This window comes from Colobus angolensis, unplaced genomic scaffold (assembly GCF_000951035.1).
Source record: "Colobus angolensis palliatus isolate OR3802 unplaced genomic scaffold, Cang.pa_1.0 Scaffold35, whole genome shotgun sequence".
Taxonomy (NCBI): domain Eukaryota; kingdom Metazoa; phylum Chordata; class Mammalia; order Primates; family Cercopithecidae; genus Colobus; species Colobus angolensis.
Genome location: NW_012116821.1, coordinates 3,176,663 through 3,195,152, shown reverse-complemented (window position 1 = coordinate 3,195,152; position 18,490 = coordinate 3,176,663). Strand labels below are relative to the sequence as shown.

The 18,490-nt window shown below is 45.7% G+C and overlaps 1 protein-coding gene across 1 annotated transcript in view; it reads right to left on the bottom strand.

Moving 5' to 3' along the window:
• ZDHHC14 (zinc finger, DHHC-type containing 14) overlaps positions 1-18,490 on the bottom strand; it is a 320,843-nt gene that overhangs the window by 1,125 nt on the left and 301,228 nt on the right. The window contains exon 9 of the mRNA XM_011952881.1: positions 1-154. Coding sequence (XP_011808271.1) covers positions 1-154 — 154 coding nt within the window. The remainder of the gene's footprint in view (positions 155-18,490) is intronic.

Genomic DNA, 18,490 nt, shown 5'->3' with positions numbered 1-18,490 from the left:
GGCCCAGTGTGAGGCTGGCGCAGGGCGTGCCCAGGCCGGGCTTCCCGGGTAGGTGTAGCTCGTCGCTGGTGAGGCTGGGCTCGCTCTGCAGCAGGGGGGTGGCCGCGGCCTGCAAAACGAATTTGGTGCTCTGAATGCACTGGTCTTGGTCGCACTGGAGAGCGGGAGGTGCCAGCAAAGAGAAGGTGGAGAGGAGGGGGCAGAGGTGGGGAGGGACGGGGACAGGGCATGGGCGGGGAGGGCGGGGTGCGAGAAGAGAGAAACCGTTAGTGACACCTCAGTCAGCCAGGCAGGGAGCGCGTAGAGTGGCCCAGGTGCATTGAGGGAGACACCCAGTGCCTGGTTCTGCAATCACCTCTGCTCAAATGAAGTTACCACGGGTGCCCGGTCATAACATGCAGCACTGGTCATGAAGCCAGTGGCTTTGGTTCCCAATTTAAAGGACACAATTAAAAAATCTCTTGGGCAGAGTCACAGGCCACCTACAGCAGTGGGTGGCTGTTTCTTGTATGCTGAAAACCATTTTTTAAACCACATTGTTTTAAAAATACAGGGGTTGTACACCCATGTTCATAGCAATGTTATTGATAGTAAGTCAAAAGTCAAAAGCAACTGGAGTGTCCACTGATGGACGACAGCAGGGACAAGGTTCGGTGTAGACACACAATGTTAGTGATTCAGCCTTAAAAAGGAAGTGCATTCGGACACATCCACGAGATGAGTGGACGCTGAGGACAGCATGCTAAGTGAAACAAGCCAGTCACAAAAAGACAAATAACTGTGTGATTCCACTGATACGAGGTCCCTGGAGCATCATGTTCTTAGAGAGAAGGAAGAATGGTGGCTGGGGGGGCGGGAGAAGGAGGGAGCTGGTGTTTAAGGCATGCAGAGTTTCAGCCAGGGAAGATGAAGAAGCCCTGGAGATGGGTGGTAGTGGTGGTTGCAGAACAACATCAATGGATTTAATACCACTGAACTTATACTTACAAATGGTTAAAATGGCAAATATTATGCCATGTCTATTTTACCACCAAAAACAGAGAGAAAAGTACATGGGTGACAGAAGCCTTTGAGGGTCTGATCAGACTGTTGGGTAAAAGCCTAGAATTCTCCACTGCTAAATTTCCAACAGCTTCAAGAGCCATTCCCTAAGCCTCTGTGGTCTGAGAATGCCCACACTTGAGAAGACGTTTCCTATTCTTCCATGCGTTCTTAAGTCACATGACATCTGCCTTGTGTCCTGTTTCCCTTCGCTCACTGGGCCAAGAAGATAGTGTAAGCACATGTTCAGCCTATGCAATGGGCACCCCTGGTAGCTCTGCAGACCCTCTCCTTGAACTATGGGCAAGTTTCAGAAGGAGCTAGAAGAGACTTAACAGGACTTGGACATCTTCAACTTGAGCCTGTGCAGTACCTTCTCAGTGAGATTCAGGAGCAGTGTTTTGATGGGAAGGAGGAGGAACAGGCATGGATATTAGGGGAGCAAATTGGGACTCTGTGCTCAAGCTATAAACTGGCTGCTCCGCTCCACTTCTGCAGAGTTCTTATGACGAACTTGCTTCCCCTCTTCACAAATTAAGACCCTGGGGCGCGGATGGGTCGGGCAGTGCGATCAAGACCTTACAGATGAAAGTAAGGGATGGATCCAGGATTTGAAGCTGGGGTAGACCTCTTTCCACTATTAGGCATTTGGCACAGCAGATGCTTAATAAATGTTATTTGGTCTTTCATCGCCTCCTCTTTATCAGAAGGCTAGAGTTACCTAACAACTACTCACCGATGGCTTTGTGATTTAGGTGTGCCAACCTCTTCCTGATAAGAGACATGCCCAGAACTGCCATTGCTCATATCCCTGCAGCCGGAGCGGTGCAGGGCCAACATGCACAATACAGCCTCGACCGGAGGGAGGAAGTTCAGCCGAAGCCGATCCCAAGGTGCTTATTTCATGCAGTGCACGCTTCCTTCCCAGCCTCATGGGTTTCTTTCTAAAATCACAAGTAGTAGGCAAGCCACCCCCGAGCCACCCTCCAGCCTAGAAGAGAAGGTTGAGGGGCTGCAATCTTCAAGAAATCTGCAGGTTTTAGATGCTCAAAGACTAGGTCCTAGGCAAGAGTAAAGCTCATAGTGGAGTTATGAAGAGGGCAAGCAAGTCTCACGGAAGATCCTTGCTTTTCTGTGGCTTCAACCCGGGCAGTGGAATTGCAAAACACTGAGAAGCTGGGTAAGGCCTGAGAAAGAAAGGTGCCAAAGTGGGGTCGGGGGGAGCGGAGGGGAGTGGGGTTATTCAGAGGAAAGGAAAGGCTACTACTTGGAAGGGGGGCCGGGCGCGGTGGCTCACGCCTATCATCCCAGCACTTTGGGAGGCTAAGGCAGGCAGGATCACCTGAGCTCAGGAGTTCGAGACCAGCCTGGGCAACATGGCAAAACCTCATCTCTACAAAAAAATACAAAAATTAGCTGGGCATGGTGGCACACAAATGTAGTCCCAGCTGCTCAGGAGGCTGAAGTAGGAGAATCACTTGAGCCCAGGAGGCAGAGGTTCCAGTGAGCCGACATCATGCCACGGTACTCCAGCCTGGGCGACAGAGCAAGACCCTGCCTCTAAATAAATAAATAAATAAAAAGTACTTGGAAGGGGCTGACTGTGAAGTCTTAACAATCCTTTAATGCACTCATTTTTCTACTCATCACCAAAATTATCTGTGCCGCAGTAGTGCTTCTCCAAGCTGTCAGGTGGGCAACAGAGTAGCTTTCTCTGTTCTTGCAGGGAGTTTCAGCTCAGGGTGCAGGTCCCTTCTGGTGGGGGTTACTGAGCAGGAGGCTGTCAGGCTGCAGACAGCTGTGGCCTGTGTAGGCTGCACGTACTCTCCCATGCTGTCAGCTCTGCTCAGAACATGGGCTTGGTCTTGACAGGGCAGAGGTGGAGGCAGACTAGCCTCACTGATTAAACATTCATCTTCTAGAAACTATACCAGGGTTTGGATAGACTGAGCTTTGCAAAGAATGTTTTATGAACATCACCGTTTCGTATTCCTCCTGACAGAGGCAGCTGAGCCGCAGCGGCGCTCCTATTTCCTGTAACTCCGCACAGCCTCCAGCAGGCCGGGCCTGGGAATGAGCCTAGGGCTGAGCTGCCGCTTCAGAGAGCTTGGCTGGTGAGCCAGCGCCCTTGCTGGACCAAGGCATCTTGTTTTCAAGCTTCCCCTCTGGAGCCCTCACTCATCCTAATGCTTTCTGTCCACACAATACCCACTGGCTCTCAGGAACAAGGAAATTGCAAATTAGATTTGCTTGTCTCTGTTGACCTGAAGAAAGTCTTTTCCACTGAAGACTAATTGGCAAATTCTGTTTTAGGGATCAGCCCAAGTACTTCTGACTGACTCTCACAGACTCACAGAAAAATATGTTTGAGGGTGGAGCTAGAGGCGATGGTCAAGGTCATACAGTAGGAGCCTGAGGGCAGACGAGGGCTCCTCTCCTCCCAACCCTGTCTCTTTCACCTTCCCTCTGGCAAGAGGTGGGCTCTCCTCATCCCTGTGTTTATTTCATTGGCAGAGGTGGGCTCTCCTCCACTTTCTCTGTCTTTTTCCCCCTCTCTTGTCCATTCTTCTACTTTGCACGACCCCATCAGCTACTGGCCCTTTTCCTTTCCTCTGGTCACCTCTCTGCCACCTAAGCCTGCAAAGAGCTCCTGCACACCCGTGAGAACCTTCTCGGAGAAGGTGGCTGCCAGCAGTGGTTGGTTAAGCTCCTGAGAGCTTGTGTTCCCTGTTGGGGTTGATGCAGAGTTGGGTGCACTTTGGAGACTTCCATTTGCAAACATCCTTTGCTAACTTAAAACACAGATAACAGCCCTAGAGGTGGCTTTACTGGGAACCTAATGACGCTTCAGGCTCCTTTACTTACACAGCCTCTTTCCAAGGCCTCGTTCTCTGCATACTTAAGAAAAAGCATATCTCATGGAGATTTGCTTTTTCTTAAAGGAAGTCTCCTATGGCATGGTTCAGACTGCTCCAATCCTGGCCCACTCCAGCACATACCTATTGGCACTTTGCCATGCTCTACCTACGACTCGTTAAGAACTGTAGCAAACACTGTGTGGGCCTCACTGGCCAGGACCTTGTTGGAAATGCTCTTGAGTTTGTCAAGGGCTTAAGGACTTGAAGAAGGTGTGAAATAATATTTGTGAAAGAAAAAGTTTAGCCTAAGCCGTCTGATTTTTTTGTGTTTTGTTTTTGTGAGATGGAGCCTCACTCTGTCACCCAGGCTGGAGTGCAGTGGCATGATCTTGGCTCACTGCAGCCTCTGCCTCCCAGGTTCAAGCAATTCTCCTACCTCAGCCTTCCGAGAAGCTGGGATTACAGGCATGTACCACCACACCTGGCTAATTTTTGTATTTTTTTTTTAGTGGAGATGGGGTTTTACCACGTTGGCCAGGCTGGTCTTGAACTCCTGACCTCAAGTGTGATCCGCAGACCTCCCGAAGTGCTGAGATTACAGGTGTGAGCCACCGTGCCCAGCCCGTAAGCCATTTAATTTAGCAAATCTATATAGAAGTCACTCAGAAATGTTTTCCAAATGACTCTTTGGAACCCTGACTTACCTAATGATAAGCATCTCTTCTATACAGATTTGCTTAAACATCTTAAAAGATGACTGTCTCTCTAAGTCTAGCTATGGGTGTTTCCCCTGATAGAGGGAAGGCTTTCATATCAACAACGAGCCTACTCTCCGCGCCCTCCCCGGCTTTCCTGCTGAGTTGATAGCAGGGGGCAGGGGCACTGGCACCAGGCACCTAAGTGTCTAAGTCCTGTGTGTAGTTCACAGCTTTGAAGACACTTTGCCACATTCAAACTCATTTCCATTTAGAAGGCAAACCTCAGGTGGGGCACACCAGAACCAGGCTCTGTTCTGCAGGTGTCACCCATCTAAATCTCCTGTTGGCTCAGAAGAGGGCACTGGTGTGGACAGAGCAGAATTTTGTCAGATTCCAACCAAGGGTAGTGCAATGACTCTACTGACTGGAATTTACAATTCTCATTAAATGCTCTCAAAACGGCGCCTGTTTTGAACATATGCTTCTTAGAAAAAACTTAGATATCAAATGATTCAGGGATACCTGATTGTTTTAAAAGAGCTTTTCCTAATTTTCCACTCTGCCAGAATTCCAAGGACGATGGCTGTGATTCCCATTTGAGAAAGTCATGGGGGAAAATGGCCAATGTTTTCAGGGTTACTGTGGAGATGACTATGACAAATATTCTTACACTTCTCTCTCTCTCTCTCTTTTTTTTTTTGTAACTTTTGCTTCTAATTCTTATTTGCCCATTTCTTGTTGACTTTTCTACTTAACTTTCTTGCTCTCTGGCCTCACCAACTCTCTTCCCTCTATCCTTTTTCCCCATTGATTTCTCTCCCACTTCTGCTTCTTCCATCTTCTCTTTTTCTTCTTTATCTCTTCCTTTCTACCTCTCTCTTTTACTTTGAACCTTTTTCCCTCCACCACCCAGGCTTCCCGGCTTTTCATCTGAGGACCCTTTTATCTTCTGCCAGTAGAGGGAGACATCACCACTCAGTTTTTTTCTCTTATAATTTGGTGGCTGTGCACATATCCTGGCTAACACCAAGAAGCCGTTGGGTATGCTTGAACTGATCTAACCAGTTATAAAATCCTAAGGAAAAACGGCCGACCACTTGGATATCTGACAGTGATAGTCCATCTGCTCTGAACAGCAAATTGAGATACTCATGTTTTTATTCCAAAACAACCTTTCAAAAGTTCATATTTATCAAATCTCAGGTTGAATCATATGACATGACCAATTTTTAAGGTCAAAAATTGGTCGGATGCTGGATACTAATAGAATAGAAGCTTGAATTTCTTGTAAGAGTGTCTATGAAAAGACCTTTCTGCTGGCAGCATAAAAATCCCACTGTCTAGAATGCTGGAGCTTTTGCTGTCATTGCAGTAAGTCACTGTGACAACTGATTTACTGCCCAAATGAAGCGTCAGCATTTAACTTGCAAAGCAGTTTATGGTTTCAGATGTCTGGATGTCACACACATTAGCACTTAATGTTACAATTTAAAAATGCCATAGAGATCATTTACTTTTTGTTTCTGCAGATTCTCATATAAAATTGCTCATGTTGGAATACATTTTATTTTACCCTAGCTGACTTCTTGTCTGAAAAAACCGAGTGTAGAGATGCTACTAGAAGCAAAACGAGGAGCTTTCTAGATGGCCTGTGTACAAATTAAGAGTGAGTGAAATTACGTATTTCTTTTGCTCCAATTCTGCCAAAAGCATTAGAGTTAGGCATCATTTATTTCTGCTTGGCTGTGAAGCTCTGTTCTGGGGTCTTATGAATGCTTATCGACAGTTATAGAAACACCACAGCCTTCTAGAGTCCACCTAAAATGCAGGTGCAGGTTGGAAGGAGAGCTTTTTTGTATTCTTGTATTTAACATTATCATTGACGTTGCCTAAGTTATTTTTTTTCCTTCTACATTTGATTTTTCAGGGTACATGGAGCGTTCTTCTGCGATACTAGTTTAACAAATGATGCAACTGCTGGTTTCATCTTGTTTTGATACTGGATTGGGGGATTTAAAATGTTAGGTTAAGTTAATATGGTAAATGATCTTTTAAAAACAAAATTGTTGCAATTATGTACCACGTTACTATCTTTGCATTTAGCATGTGATCCCAAAGGACCTTTGTAGCAACAAGTGCCAGATATAAGCATAAATGATGACATCGATGCTATACAGAAGTTAAATTATTTGACAATCAAACGAGGTATGCACACTAAAAAGTAGATCATAACTGGATGTCGTGAGTATGTCATGCATATACATTGTCCTAGATAGAACTTCGATGTTAGCTAATAATAAAAGCCAATAATGAGGGAAGCAGGAATAATCAAAATGTGGTCCTCAGCTGGCTCTGGGTTATTTGCACATCCTTCTAGTATGGCTCCTTGGAATTTCATAGGGGTTCAGAGGGCAAGAGATACTTGGGGTCACATGCATCATCTTATTGTTTTAGATGCCACATTGTTGCTTCTCTAACATTTTCTTCCTTGAGAATTTATAGTAGAGGGAAAGTCTCACAGGCACTGAATAACCACCCCCATCCCCACTCGGAAGAGAGGGTATGCTAACACTAAATCTTCCCATTTTTGAGATGATAAATAAGACCTCAGTAGGTACTTTGATGTCAGCTTTCTATCAATATTTATCTAATTTTTTTGACCTGCAATATCAGGGTGTTTATCTAGATGTAAAATTATAAAGCCTTTATCTCTAATTGCTAAAATACTGCGTATTTCCTTAGGAGCACATTTTCTATCATTCAAGAAATACCTTTCTTTTCCAGATACTGGTCCTAAAATAAAATGGCAGGCAAAAATTTGACCAAAGATACCCAGGGTCTCTTTTCCTCCAGCCTTTCTCTCCTCTGCAAATGAACATGCTGAGTCTGATGCTAAATCTGTCTCCAAAGGCTCCTCCTTCAAAGTAAGCACTGGAAATGGCTTTAGGTCAGAGTAGTCCTACCACATGGCTAATCCAGTGTTTATTGTCGGTAGAGTGGGTAGCAAACAGCCCATGTCTGGAACATATGGCAACATGAGTTGTAACATGTCCTCTAATTATAGAGACAAAGCTTCTACTCCCAGGAATGCTGGAGAACTGATACTGGACCAGCTTTCAGCCTGTATATAAGGGAGTATATGAAACTGGCCAAAGTACAGGAGGCAAATGATTTCCAGTAGCGCACAATGGGCAGCGCAAGATTGTAATCCCTGAGGGTAGGGAGACTCACAAGGTAAGCCTCACAACCAACCAGTACTTTTCTTGGGGAAAGTTCCCCAATCATTGCACAGAGCTGGAGTCTGAGCCGACCACAGTTGTTCAGCTATAGAGAAAACAGAGGTCGGAGTGTAAGAAAAACAAAGTGACTGGATCTGCAGGGCAGGAAACTGGAGAAGAGGATGCCATTCAGAGAGGGAGGACCAGAAGTCCTAGTGGGGGTTCCAAGGGCTGTTGCCAAAGGCTGTGATGTGCATGTGCAGGGTGAGAATTCCCTGCCCCAAGGCTTGTAAGACAGCAGCCGCAATGGGGTTGAAAGAGAAACAGAGATACTCGAGGTTGAGACAAGTAGTGCATTAGGGACCCTGATGTCATGAACACCTTCAACACATTGTTAACATCCCTGGGAGCCCAAAGACATCAGAAAGCTGTGCCTTAGGAGTAAGAATCATGCCCTAAAGTAAGACCCCAGGCCCATCCTAACAAAGCTTGAAACCAAACAATCTTCAGAGAAGACAGAATTCGGAGGTTGAGTTCCAACAAATTAAAGAAGTCTGGAAAACACTTTGGACTTTCCACAGATCTGTACTAACAAAATATAATACAAACCTACACATGTTCAAGGTGACTAGCCGGTAACTGAACTGCTTACTGTAACAGGAACAACACTCTTTGGCGTAAGGTAACAACATCAAGAGTTTCTATACCTTATATCTAAAATGTCCTGTAGTCAACAACATATTAATAGACATACAAAGAAATGGGAAAATATGATAGAACCAAATCAAAATTTTAGAACTAAAAAGTATAATAAACAAAATGAAAAATTATCTGGATGAGGTTAGCAGTAGACTGGATATGGCAGAAGAATCGGTGAACATGAAGAGAGATCCAAAGAAATTATCCAGTCTGAAGAGCTGAGAGAGGTGCTGAAGGAGAAGCACAGAGCCTCAGGGACCTATCCTCTGGGTCAAGGTCAAATGGTCTAACATGTATATCACTGGAGTTCCAGGAGGAAGGAGAATAGATTAAGGCAGAGAAAAAAAAAAAAAAAGTGAAGACGTAAGGGCCTAAAGCATCCCAGCTGGATGACAACAATAACTTCCAGGCCCAAGGAAACTGAATGAACTCTAAGCAGTGTAACAGCAGAGATCACCCGTGGGCCAGGTCAGTAATTCACTTGGATACTGATATGTTTCCACATGGACAAGCCTTTTGCCTGATCTCGACTAGACTGGTCTGAAGTGCTACAAACGGTTTTGACTTCAGGGAGCAAGTAGAAAGAAAAAAGTGTGAGTTTAACGTGTCATCGATTAACACTGTCATTTGTAACAGAGAGGAAACTGCTGATGCTGGATAGATGTGCTGATCAGGTTGCAGGTTAGATTATGAAGAGGTTGCACATTCAGTTCCACAGCCTGGTTTTGTGACTGACCGCAACTGATTAATCATCCTTCTACAGAGAAAGCCTGTGGGGTGTGGCTTCCTCAGCCATGGGAGGAGACTTCAGGCCACTGCACTCCATAAGAAGACCTACCAGTGAGACTTCTGGTGTCGGGGTTAGGAAGAGTATTTTCCATAGAGTCAGACTGCCAAGCATGAGATCACAGCGTGGCCACTGGTCATCTCTGTCACACACTTAACATCCCTGAGTCTCAGTCTCCTCAATGGGGTGATCAGAGTACCCCCATCAGATGGTTTTGTGAGGACTAGACGAGATAATGATTATGTAAAGCACTGAGCCCAGTGTCCGGCACACAGGAGATGATCTCTTTCTCTCTCCTTTCTCTTTCTCTTTCTTGTTTAACCAACATTTGCTGAAACCAACTATCATGGGGACTATTCTAGACTCCGGGTAGATGTGCTAAACAAACAGCACTGAAGCATTCAATTATTATAATTAAAGCCTGAGGCATTTTAATAGAAGGTAAAATATTCATTGACAATTGAAATTCATAAATCCCTGAAGTTTGGCTGAAGCTCCCCTTCATGTAAAAATGACTAATGCTTGATAACTTCCTAAGTGCAGGCTTTCACAGGGGAGCGCGGGTAAGGGTAATGGGTTGTGGGGACTGAAAGAGTGTGGCTGAAAATTACTTTATGCACAGTCAGCCCCTGTAGATGTTTCTTTATTGACGTGCATAACATAGGGTTAAGAGCATGGGCTCCGGGGTCAAATTAGGATGTTTTTGTTAGAAAATTGTACTTAAGCTCTCCTTCCTCTGGTTTTGTTAATCTATAAAATGGAGATAATATTGGTAGCAGGCTCAGAGGGGTGCTGTGAGGGTTAGCAGAAGTTATGTACATGGAAGGCTTGGAACAGCACATGGTATGTCCATGTGGTATAGTCTGGGAAGTGCTGAGCCCCGTGTCGGTGTGAAGGTGGATGAACTGCAAAGAGGAGAGTCGGGAAAGAGCATCGGGTTTCATGTTCCGCTTAGCGCCAGCCCTGCTTGTGCGTTTCCACAGTCCTGTGAGCATGGTCCCTATACCACAGAAGCCCATAAAGAACAACCAAAGCAACAGAAAGGCCTGTTCGCCAGGTGCCCGAATGGCCGGTAAATGTACAGTCCAGTGGAACATTATCTGCTGATGATATTGGCCTGTTGATTAGACACAATGGGTTCAAAGCCCTGACGACAGAGAAGAGTCTACTGGAGGGGACCTCCACTGGACAGGACCCTGAAGGTCGATGTTCAGCCCTTGCCACCAATGCTGAAGTCCTCTGTCCAGCATTGCGAGGAGATGCTCCCTGTCCCAAGTCTGACATCTCTGGGTGGGGACTCCGGGTCCTGGGCCGTTCCCTCTTGGATTGAGTAGAGTCTGAAACCCAGACTCACTCTCTGGTCCTAGTTGTGACCTGTGGGGCCACACAGAACACATCTCATCCTCTCCTGCAGATGTTTTCATGGCACTTGGGGCACTCCAACAGGGGGTAGAAGCCTTGAGACCAAAAGGACTTCTTCCAGAAGCAGCCTGGGTTTCTCACAGCAAGGGGAGGGCATGGGACTCCAAGCTAATTAGACTTTTAAATTTATCCATCTATGAGCAACTTACTTTGTAATTGGTAATGATTTCCATGTAATCATATGTGTGCTTGAGGATTCTGATGAAGTAAGAAAATCCCAACGTACAAATCATTTCTAAACTGTCATAAAAGTTTCATGAGTGCTAAGTTTAACAATTAATGAAGTTAACATATTCATGTGTCTCAAAGACATTAAGCATTTATCAATTTTGATTTTGCAGTTTTCTTTTCATGTTTTAGAGCTTGTAATTTTTTTTTCCAGGTCTTACACTTTTTTATAGTTCCTGGAAAAGTGCATGGGCACTTGCCTACAGTGTCTGATGGCTTAAATGACCATGACATTTGTCTCTTGGTTCACAGATTAATTTCATCCCACTATGGCCATAACTTTGTGGAACCATGACATGTCACTACATCAAAGATAACTCCTTCCCTCTAGTTCCTAGTTCCCCATTCAGGGTGGAGGTCTTTGGAGATGTGGCAAAATTGGAGGATGGAAGGAATGAGGAAAAGAAGTTGGAACAAATTAGTATTTGTTAAGAACCTCCTGTGAGTGAGCCCCTGCAAGGAGAATTTGCACATACTTTCAACTGAACGTTTAAAAACCACCTCCAGGCCAGGCATGGGGGCTCATGCCTGTAATCCCAGCACTTTTGGAGGCCAAGTACAAGTGGATTACTTGAGGTCAGGAGTTCAAGACCATCCTGACCAACATGGTGAAACCCAGTCTCTACTAAAAATACAAAAATTAGCCAGGCATGGTGGTGTGCACCTGTAATCCCAGCTACATGGGGGGCTGAGGCAGGAGAATCGCTTGAACCCAGGAGGTCAAGAGTGCAGTGAGCAGAGGTCATGCTACTGCACTCCAACCTGGGTGACAGAGTGAGAATCTGCCTCAAAAAAAAATAATAAAATAAAATAAAATAAATAAAGGGTTAAGTTAGGAAATGTATGTCTCAGTGCTCTGTAAATTGCAAAGCTCTATATAAATACAATTCTCTGTCTTTATTAATTTGCAATCTGGTGTGCCATGTCTGGGGACAATAACTCCTTCATTACTCCACGTACAGAGTTCTGATTTGGGGTCCTGCTTATGCTTTTCCAGGATTATCAAAAATTAGCCAGGCATGGTGGCGGATGCCTGCAGCCCAGCTACCTGGGAGGCTGAGGCAGGAGAACTGCTTGAGCCCAGGAGGTGGATGTGTCAGTGAGCCAAGACTGCACCACTGCACTGCAGCCTGGGCGACACAGCGAGACTCCATCTCAAAAAAACAAAACAAAAAAAGCACCTCCAGTTTATTAGGTCATAAACTGTTGATGGCAAGAGGAAATAGAATCTCAGTCAATCCTCACCACAGGCCAGGGAGGTGAACATCAGTATCACTTTCTTCATTTTACGGTTTAGGGATTTAAGGCTCTTGGGATTAAGTGACTTGCCCAAGATCACCCAGCCCCAAAGTGTCAGGGCCGGCAAAGGTCAGAGCCAGCCCAGGTGCTCTGACCCCACAGCTGTTCTCTGCCACTCCCCACTGCATAGGCTATTTGCAAAGCTTTTCCTTCCATTATCTTTCAGGATTATCTTATTCTGTTGTTCTCACTTGTGTCCAATTAGACCAAGACGAAACTTCACTTGAATTGGTGGGGACACAGCTAGCAGAGGTGGGCACAGAGAAAGGAAAATGTAATGAATGCTGATTTCAAAAAATAATCTTCCAGCATGTAAGATGAAATTGGACTAGTATCTCAGATAACAAACATGAGTAAGTCTTACAGGTTTTTTGAAATGCCAGAGTGACTGATACTTCCAGGCTAGCTGACAAAAGGGATTCACATCTCCACTGTTTCCAAGTGACTTTCTACCAACCAGACCATTTCTCCATCGACACAGGAAGCAAACCTTCCCTGAGCGTTCCATCCAGCTACCTGCTGGGCTGCTCCCCACCACCCCCAGGTATCCATGGCACCCACATTCCACATGCCTAAGTCAACTTCCCTGCAACTTGCACCCCCTCTTGAAACACCAAGACGCTTCGCCCCACACATGCCTGTGCTTTGTTTGCTTGAAACATCCCTCCTGCCTTTGGGTGGCGAATTCTCAGATGTCGTCCCCTCCAGGAAACTTTGCCTGAAACCTAAGTGCTCTTTGTCGAAGCTCCCCCGCCCCTCCCCCAACAGTCTGTCACATTCTAGCACATTCTGTTCAAATCCTCCAAATACCCATTTCTCTGAATAGACCATGTGTTACTTGAATGAAACTGACCTAAGGTTTTTCAAGATAAAAGAAACTTACTTGTGCCAAAGCAAATAATGGCTCAAAATTATTCCATTTAACTGAAACGTTTGGAGACAACAAGATAATTTGAAGGCTGTGTCGATGGTTCTCAATACTGGCTGCCAATTAAAGTCTTCTCCAGGTCCACAGCACTACCAAGGCCTGGCTGCCCACTCTGGGATTCTGACTTAAGTGGATGCAGAGATCACTACTGTGATTCTAATGAGGGTCTGGGGCTGAGGAGCAACAGATTGTAATAAATTATCCCTCAGCTCCTAGACACAGGGCCAGGTTTGAAGAGGGTCACCTGCTTCCAACTTGAGGGCTTTTCTAATGGAAATATGACATGTAATAGAAAGCACCTGGGGCCAGGCACTGTGACTCATGCCTCTAATCCCAGCACTTTGGGAGGACAAGGTGGGTGGATCTCCTGACGTCAGGAGTTCGAGACCAGCCTGGCCAACATGGTGAAACGCCTTCTCTACTAAAAGTACAAAAATTAGCCTGGCATGGTGGCACACGCCTGTAATCTCAGCTACTTGGGAGGCTGAGACAGGAGAATCGCTTGAACTCGGGAGGTGGAGGTTGCAGTGAGCCAAGATTGTACCACTGCACTCCAGCCTAGGTGACAAGAGTGAGACTCCATCTCAAAAAAAAAAAAAAAGAAAAAGAAAAAAAGAAAGCACATAGGCCTTGCATTCCCAGCTGTGTGACTGTGAGCAAGTTACTCAACATATCCAAGTCTCAGTTTCATCCTTTGTAAAACCAGTCTATCTTGCAGGTTGCTATGGGGATTAAGTTAGGCAACTCTTGCAATGATAGTATCATATCACCAACGCTCCGTCCATTCTAGAGTGTTAAACCTTAGCAGAGACCCACCTGGCCACAGTATGCTTCTAGAGCAAATAAACTTTGTGCCGTTCTTAGAATGGCTTGAAGTTCAGCTTGCGATTCTGACTAATTCAACACTAAAGGATTTGTGTATTTGTTTTCCCATCTGTCTAATTGGGGATTGGAACGCGAGAACTCTTTTATTGATTTTGAGATCTAACTATATCCAAAATAGGAAATAAGTAAAAAGGAAGATGACGGATTGCTTGGCAAGCTGCCAGACCACTTGCTCTTAGCGATGGTGCCGCAGGCTTTCCAAGCACAGAGGGTGGGTGTCCTGGGCGTCTATCACGGCATCAGAGACCAGAAAACCACAGGGCCTCAGGACCCTTTCACCCAGGCACTGCTGGTCATGATGTGCTGGCTCAGTCTGTGATGGTTTTTGTTGTTTGGGATATCTGTTACCGGGAGCCGAAGCAAATCAAAGGAGAGGAATGTTACAGTTGCCCCAGAGAATTTGTATTGTTGTCTTGAAATATTTCAGATCATTTGTCCATGTTTTGACAATTCTTGGAAATTAACTGGTCTGTGTATTTCTCATGGCCTTAATATGACTCAAAGCGGGAGAAAGCAAAGCAACAGTGCGGGGCCCGGAGCCCACGCTGGAACTCACTCTGCTAGAGGTTCCCAGCTCTCTCGGCTGGCATGTGCATTTCACAGAATGTTTAAACAAAATACCAATTTCTTCCCTTCAGGGCTTACTCCAAGTGCCTATTGACTTTCACTGAAGTCTTTGACTGCTTCTAATTTGTTTCTAATTTGTTTAATGGATAAATTCCTAGAAAGACACAAACTACTGAAACTGACCCAAGGGAAAAGTAAAAAATCTGACTAGACCTGTAATAAGTAGAGTGAATTAGTAATCAAAAAAATACCCACGGAGAAAGTTCAAGACAAAATGGCTTTCCTGGCAAATTGTTCCAAATCTTTAAAGGTGAATTAACACCAGTTCTTCACAAACTTTTCAAGAGACAGAAGAGTAAGAAGCACTTCTCAACTCCTTCCGTGAAGCCAGTATTACCTCCTGATACCAACACCAGACAAAGACTTCACAAGAAAAGAAACTACAGACAACTCTCTTATGAATACAGATGGAAAAATCCTTAACAAAATACTAGCGAACTGAATTTAGCAACATATAAAACGGATTATACACCATGGCCAAGTGGGACGTATCCCATAAACTCAAGAAATAGGAGACAAATAAGAAAAACAACACACACTCCTACTCTCAGGGAAGTTCTGGTATGATGGTCAGACCGCACATAGCCCCACAGCATACCCCCAGTCCTGTGTCAAGTGCGGGCTTAGTCAGTTTGGGGGCTGTTGGTCAGGGTGGGTGGGAGGAGAGGAGGAGCTGAGAGTCACGGTGTTTACCTCCTTCTGGGCACTGGAGAGTTCTTTCCTGCATGTGTGGACTGAGATGTCGTCTCTGCCCTCCTAATCTTCTGGTGGAGTTGCAAGGATCGGAGACTCACAAAAGGCTCACAGCTAAATGGGGGCTTTAGGTACAAATTAATCCCAGCTCCTATTTTGCAGATGAGGAAAACTGAGGACTAGTGAGGCAATCATCAGGGAACTAACTAGTGACCTGCCAATCATCAGGGAACTCCCTGGTTCCCATCCTGGGCTCTTTCCCTCACGCCAGTCATCTCTATTGTTTTCCGGTTGCTGCAAGAGGGGCCAGATGAGCTCACTCATCCTGCCACTCATGGATCTCAGGGAGATAATAATAGTAACAGCTGACACTTAAATAGTACTTCTCTTCTACTAGGCAAGGTTTTAAGTGCTTTACATGTCTTAACTTAATCCTCAGAAACCCTACAAGGTAAGAATATCAATGTTCCTATTTATAGATGAAAACACTGAGGCAGAGAGGTTAAGCAACCCATCAAGGTTATGCTTCTAGTAAGTGGCAGCAGCCTGGTCTCTGCAAAATGAATCCCCATCTCCGATTTTCCTCTTCCAGATGGGGTAAAAAGGCATCTTAAAGCCTGCTAGCTGACTCGAAAGCATTTACCATGTGGAAGAGATGTCTCTGTACAGCTTTTATCACTGGCTGGAACATCCTGCTTAAGGGACTTGACTCTAAAATTCTGTGCTATTACCAAATCCAGAGTAGCACTCACATGTGTATGACTCCCAGGATATTGAGATTTCTTACAGTTTTGTCTCCGTTAGGGAGATGGTAGACCATGGTACTCACTGATGGAGAGCTTCTTTACCATGGAGTCCATGGGCTTTAAGACCTTGATCCTGAAATTTCATGCACATGTCATGTGTCTGAGCCTAGACTCACGGGGTATGGATTCATTAGGGCTGTGACACTGGAGTGTTTTTGTACTGTACAGCTCCCAGGTGCAGATGAGTCCTGTTCATTTCTTTACACCCGACAATGCTTTCAAGCCTTTCCCTGGAAGCTCTCTGGAAAGATTTGTGCATGCCTGAGTAAAGGGATGAATGGCCACATGCAGTGGCTTACATCTGTAATCCCAACACTTTGGGAGGCTGAGGCAGGTGGATCGCTTGAGGTCAGGAGTTCGAGATCAGCCTGGGCAACATGGCAAAACTGTCGCTACAAAAAATGCAAAAATTAGCTGGGCATGATGGCGCATGCCTGTGGTCCCAGCTACTCAGGAAGCTGAAGTGGGAGGATCACCTTGAGACCAGGAGGTGAAGGTTGCAGTGAGCTGAGATCTCACTATTGCACTTCAGCCTGGGCAACAGAGCGAGAACCTGCCTTAAAAAAAAAAACAAAAATGATGCTCTCTTCTCTTTGTGTGTATGGATGGCAAGAAGATGCTGCAGGAGATGTGAAGTCACCTGCACTCAGGTGTGCATGGCAGAGAGTGCACTGTCAGCCTGGGCAGGTGACCAGAGCCACACACAGGTCCTCACTCAATCCCGCCATGATTCTGTATGCCATCAGCCTGAGGCCAGCAGTGAAGAGGCTCTGCTTCCGGGTCCAGAGCTCCTCCTGATCTGCCTGGTGCTCAATGGCATGGTGACATCACATGCAGCTCTTTCCTGGGGTGTTCAGGCTGTCTCATCCTCAGTCACAGTGGAGAACAGGAGGGCAAGGAGCCTTGGGGTTTTTTTTTTTTTTTTGGTATCTTCAAACTTCCTGACACAGTACTCAAACCCACAGATGAACAGATGCCTTAATAAGTAGCCTTACAGGCTGGGCGCGGTGACTCATGCCTGTAATCCTAGCACTTTGGGAGGCAGAGGCTGGTGGATCACTTGAGGCCAGGAGCTTGAGACCAGCTTGGTCAACACGTTGAAACCCTGTCTCTACTAAAAAATACAAAAATTAGCTGGGTGTGGTGGTGGGCGCCTGTAATCCCAGCTACTCGGGAAGCCGAGGCAGGAGAATCACTTGAACCTGGGAGACGGAGGTTACAACGAGTGGAGATCACGCCACTGCACTCCACCCTGGGCGACAGAGCGAGACACTATTTCAAAAAAAAAAAAGTAGCCTTACACTGAATTGAGTGATAAGGGGTGACCAACAGGCAGCTGCTGCATGGTGACAGGCTTCTTAACCTTTGCAGCATCCTCTTCCAACAACCCTTACAACATCACAGTCCAGTGCCTTCAGCGGTACTAGTTAGTTGGAAGGCGACTCCTACAGGAATAGGCAAATGAACCCTAGCATTTCTATCATGTTATGATATGCGCGCTTGACCAGAGTCTTGGTGTGGGTGTAGAATGAATGGACTCCAGAGGGGACTCTGATTTGCCATATGGAATAAAATGACCTCCCCATTTCCATGGTTAAAGCTACCTTCTCTATCACAGAGGCACAGGGTAGGTGCTCAATAACTGTTTGCTGGATTGATGAATTATGTCCCACCTAGTCTTGACCTGAAGTGGCTTCCTGGTGAGAGCACCTGTAAACAGCCTTTGTTAATTTTCTTAATCTCAACAAAGCATAGAACTTGCTGAGATCAGTACCCTGCAGAACTTGGTGAGCCCAGTATTATGAGGATCACAGGGTAAGAGGAACATAAGTTCACTGGTTTTGACAAGGACAGTTACCATCAGTGGTCAATTCTACTGAAGGTTCTTAATGCTTCCTTCATGTATCTGCTCACATGCTGCCCCCGACTGCTGACCCCTTTGAAGGTGGATGAGCTGTGCCCCACAAACCTTGTATCTCTAGCTCCTAGTCTAGTCCTCAACACACAGAGGGAACCCAGGTAAAGTGGCTGATTGAATAAGAGGTTATTGTGTGTAGACACATGCACACATCAGAGAAATGATCAACGTATGCTGTGGCCAGAATTCTGGTGAGCTCTGTCCTTAAGGGCACTTCTTGTGCACCTGCGAATCGTGAAGAAAGCCTCTGAGCACAGATCTCCTGGTCTTTAATGCCTGTGCACTTGCGGGCATGCAGTATCAGAAGTTAATGTGGGCACTGGAGTCACCAGGCTAGTTTTGAACCCACAAATTAGTGTCTGTGTGCTCTTGGGTAGACGGAT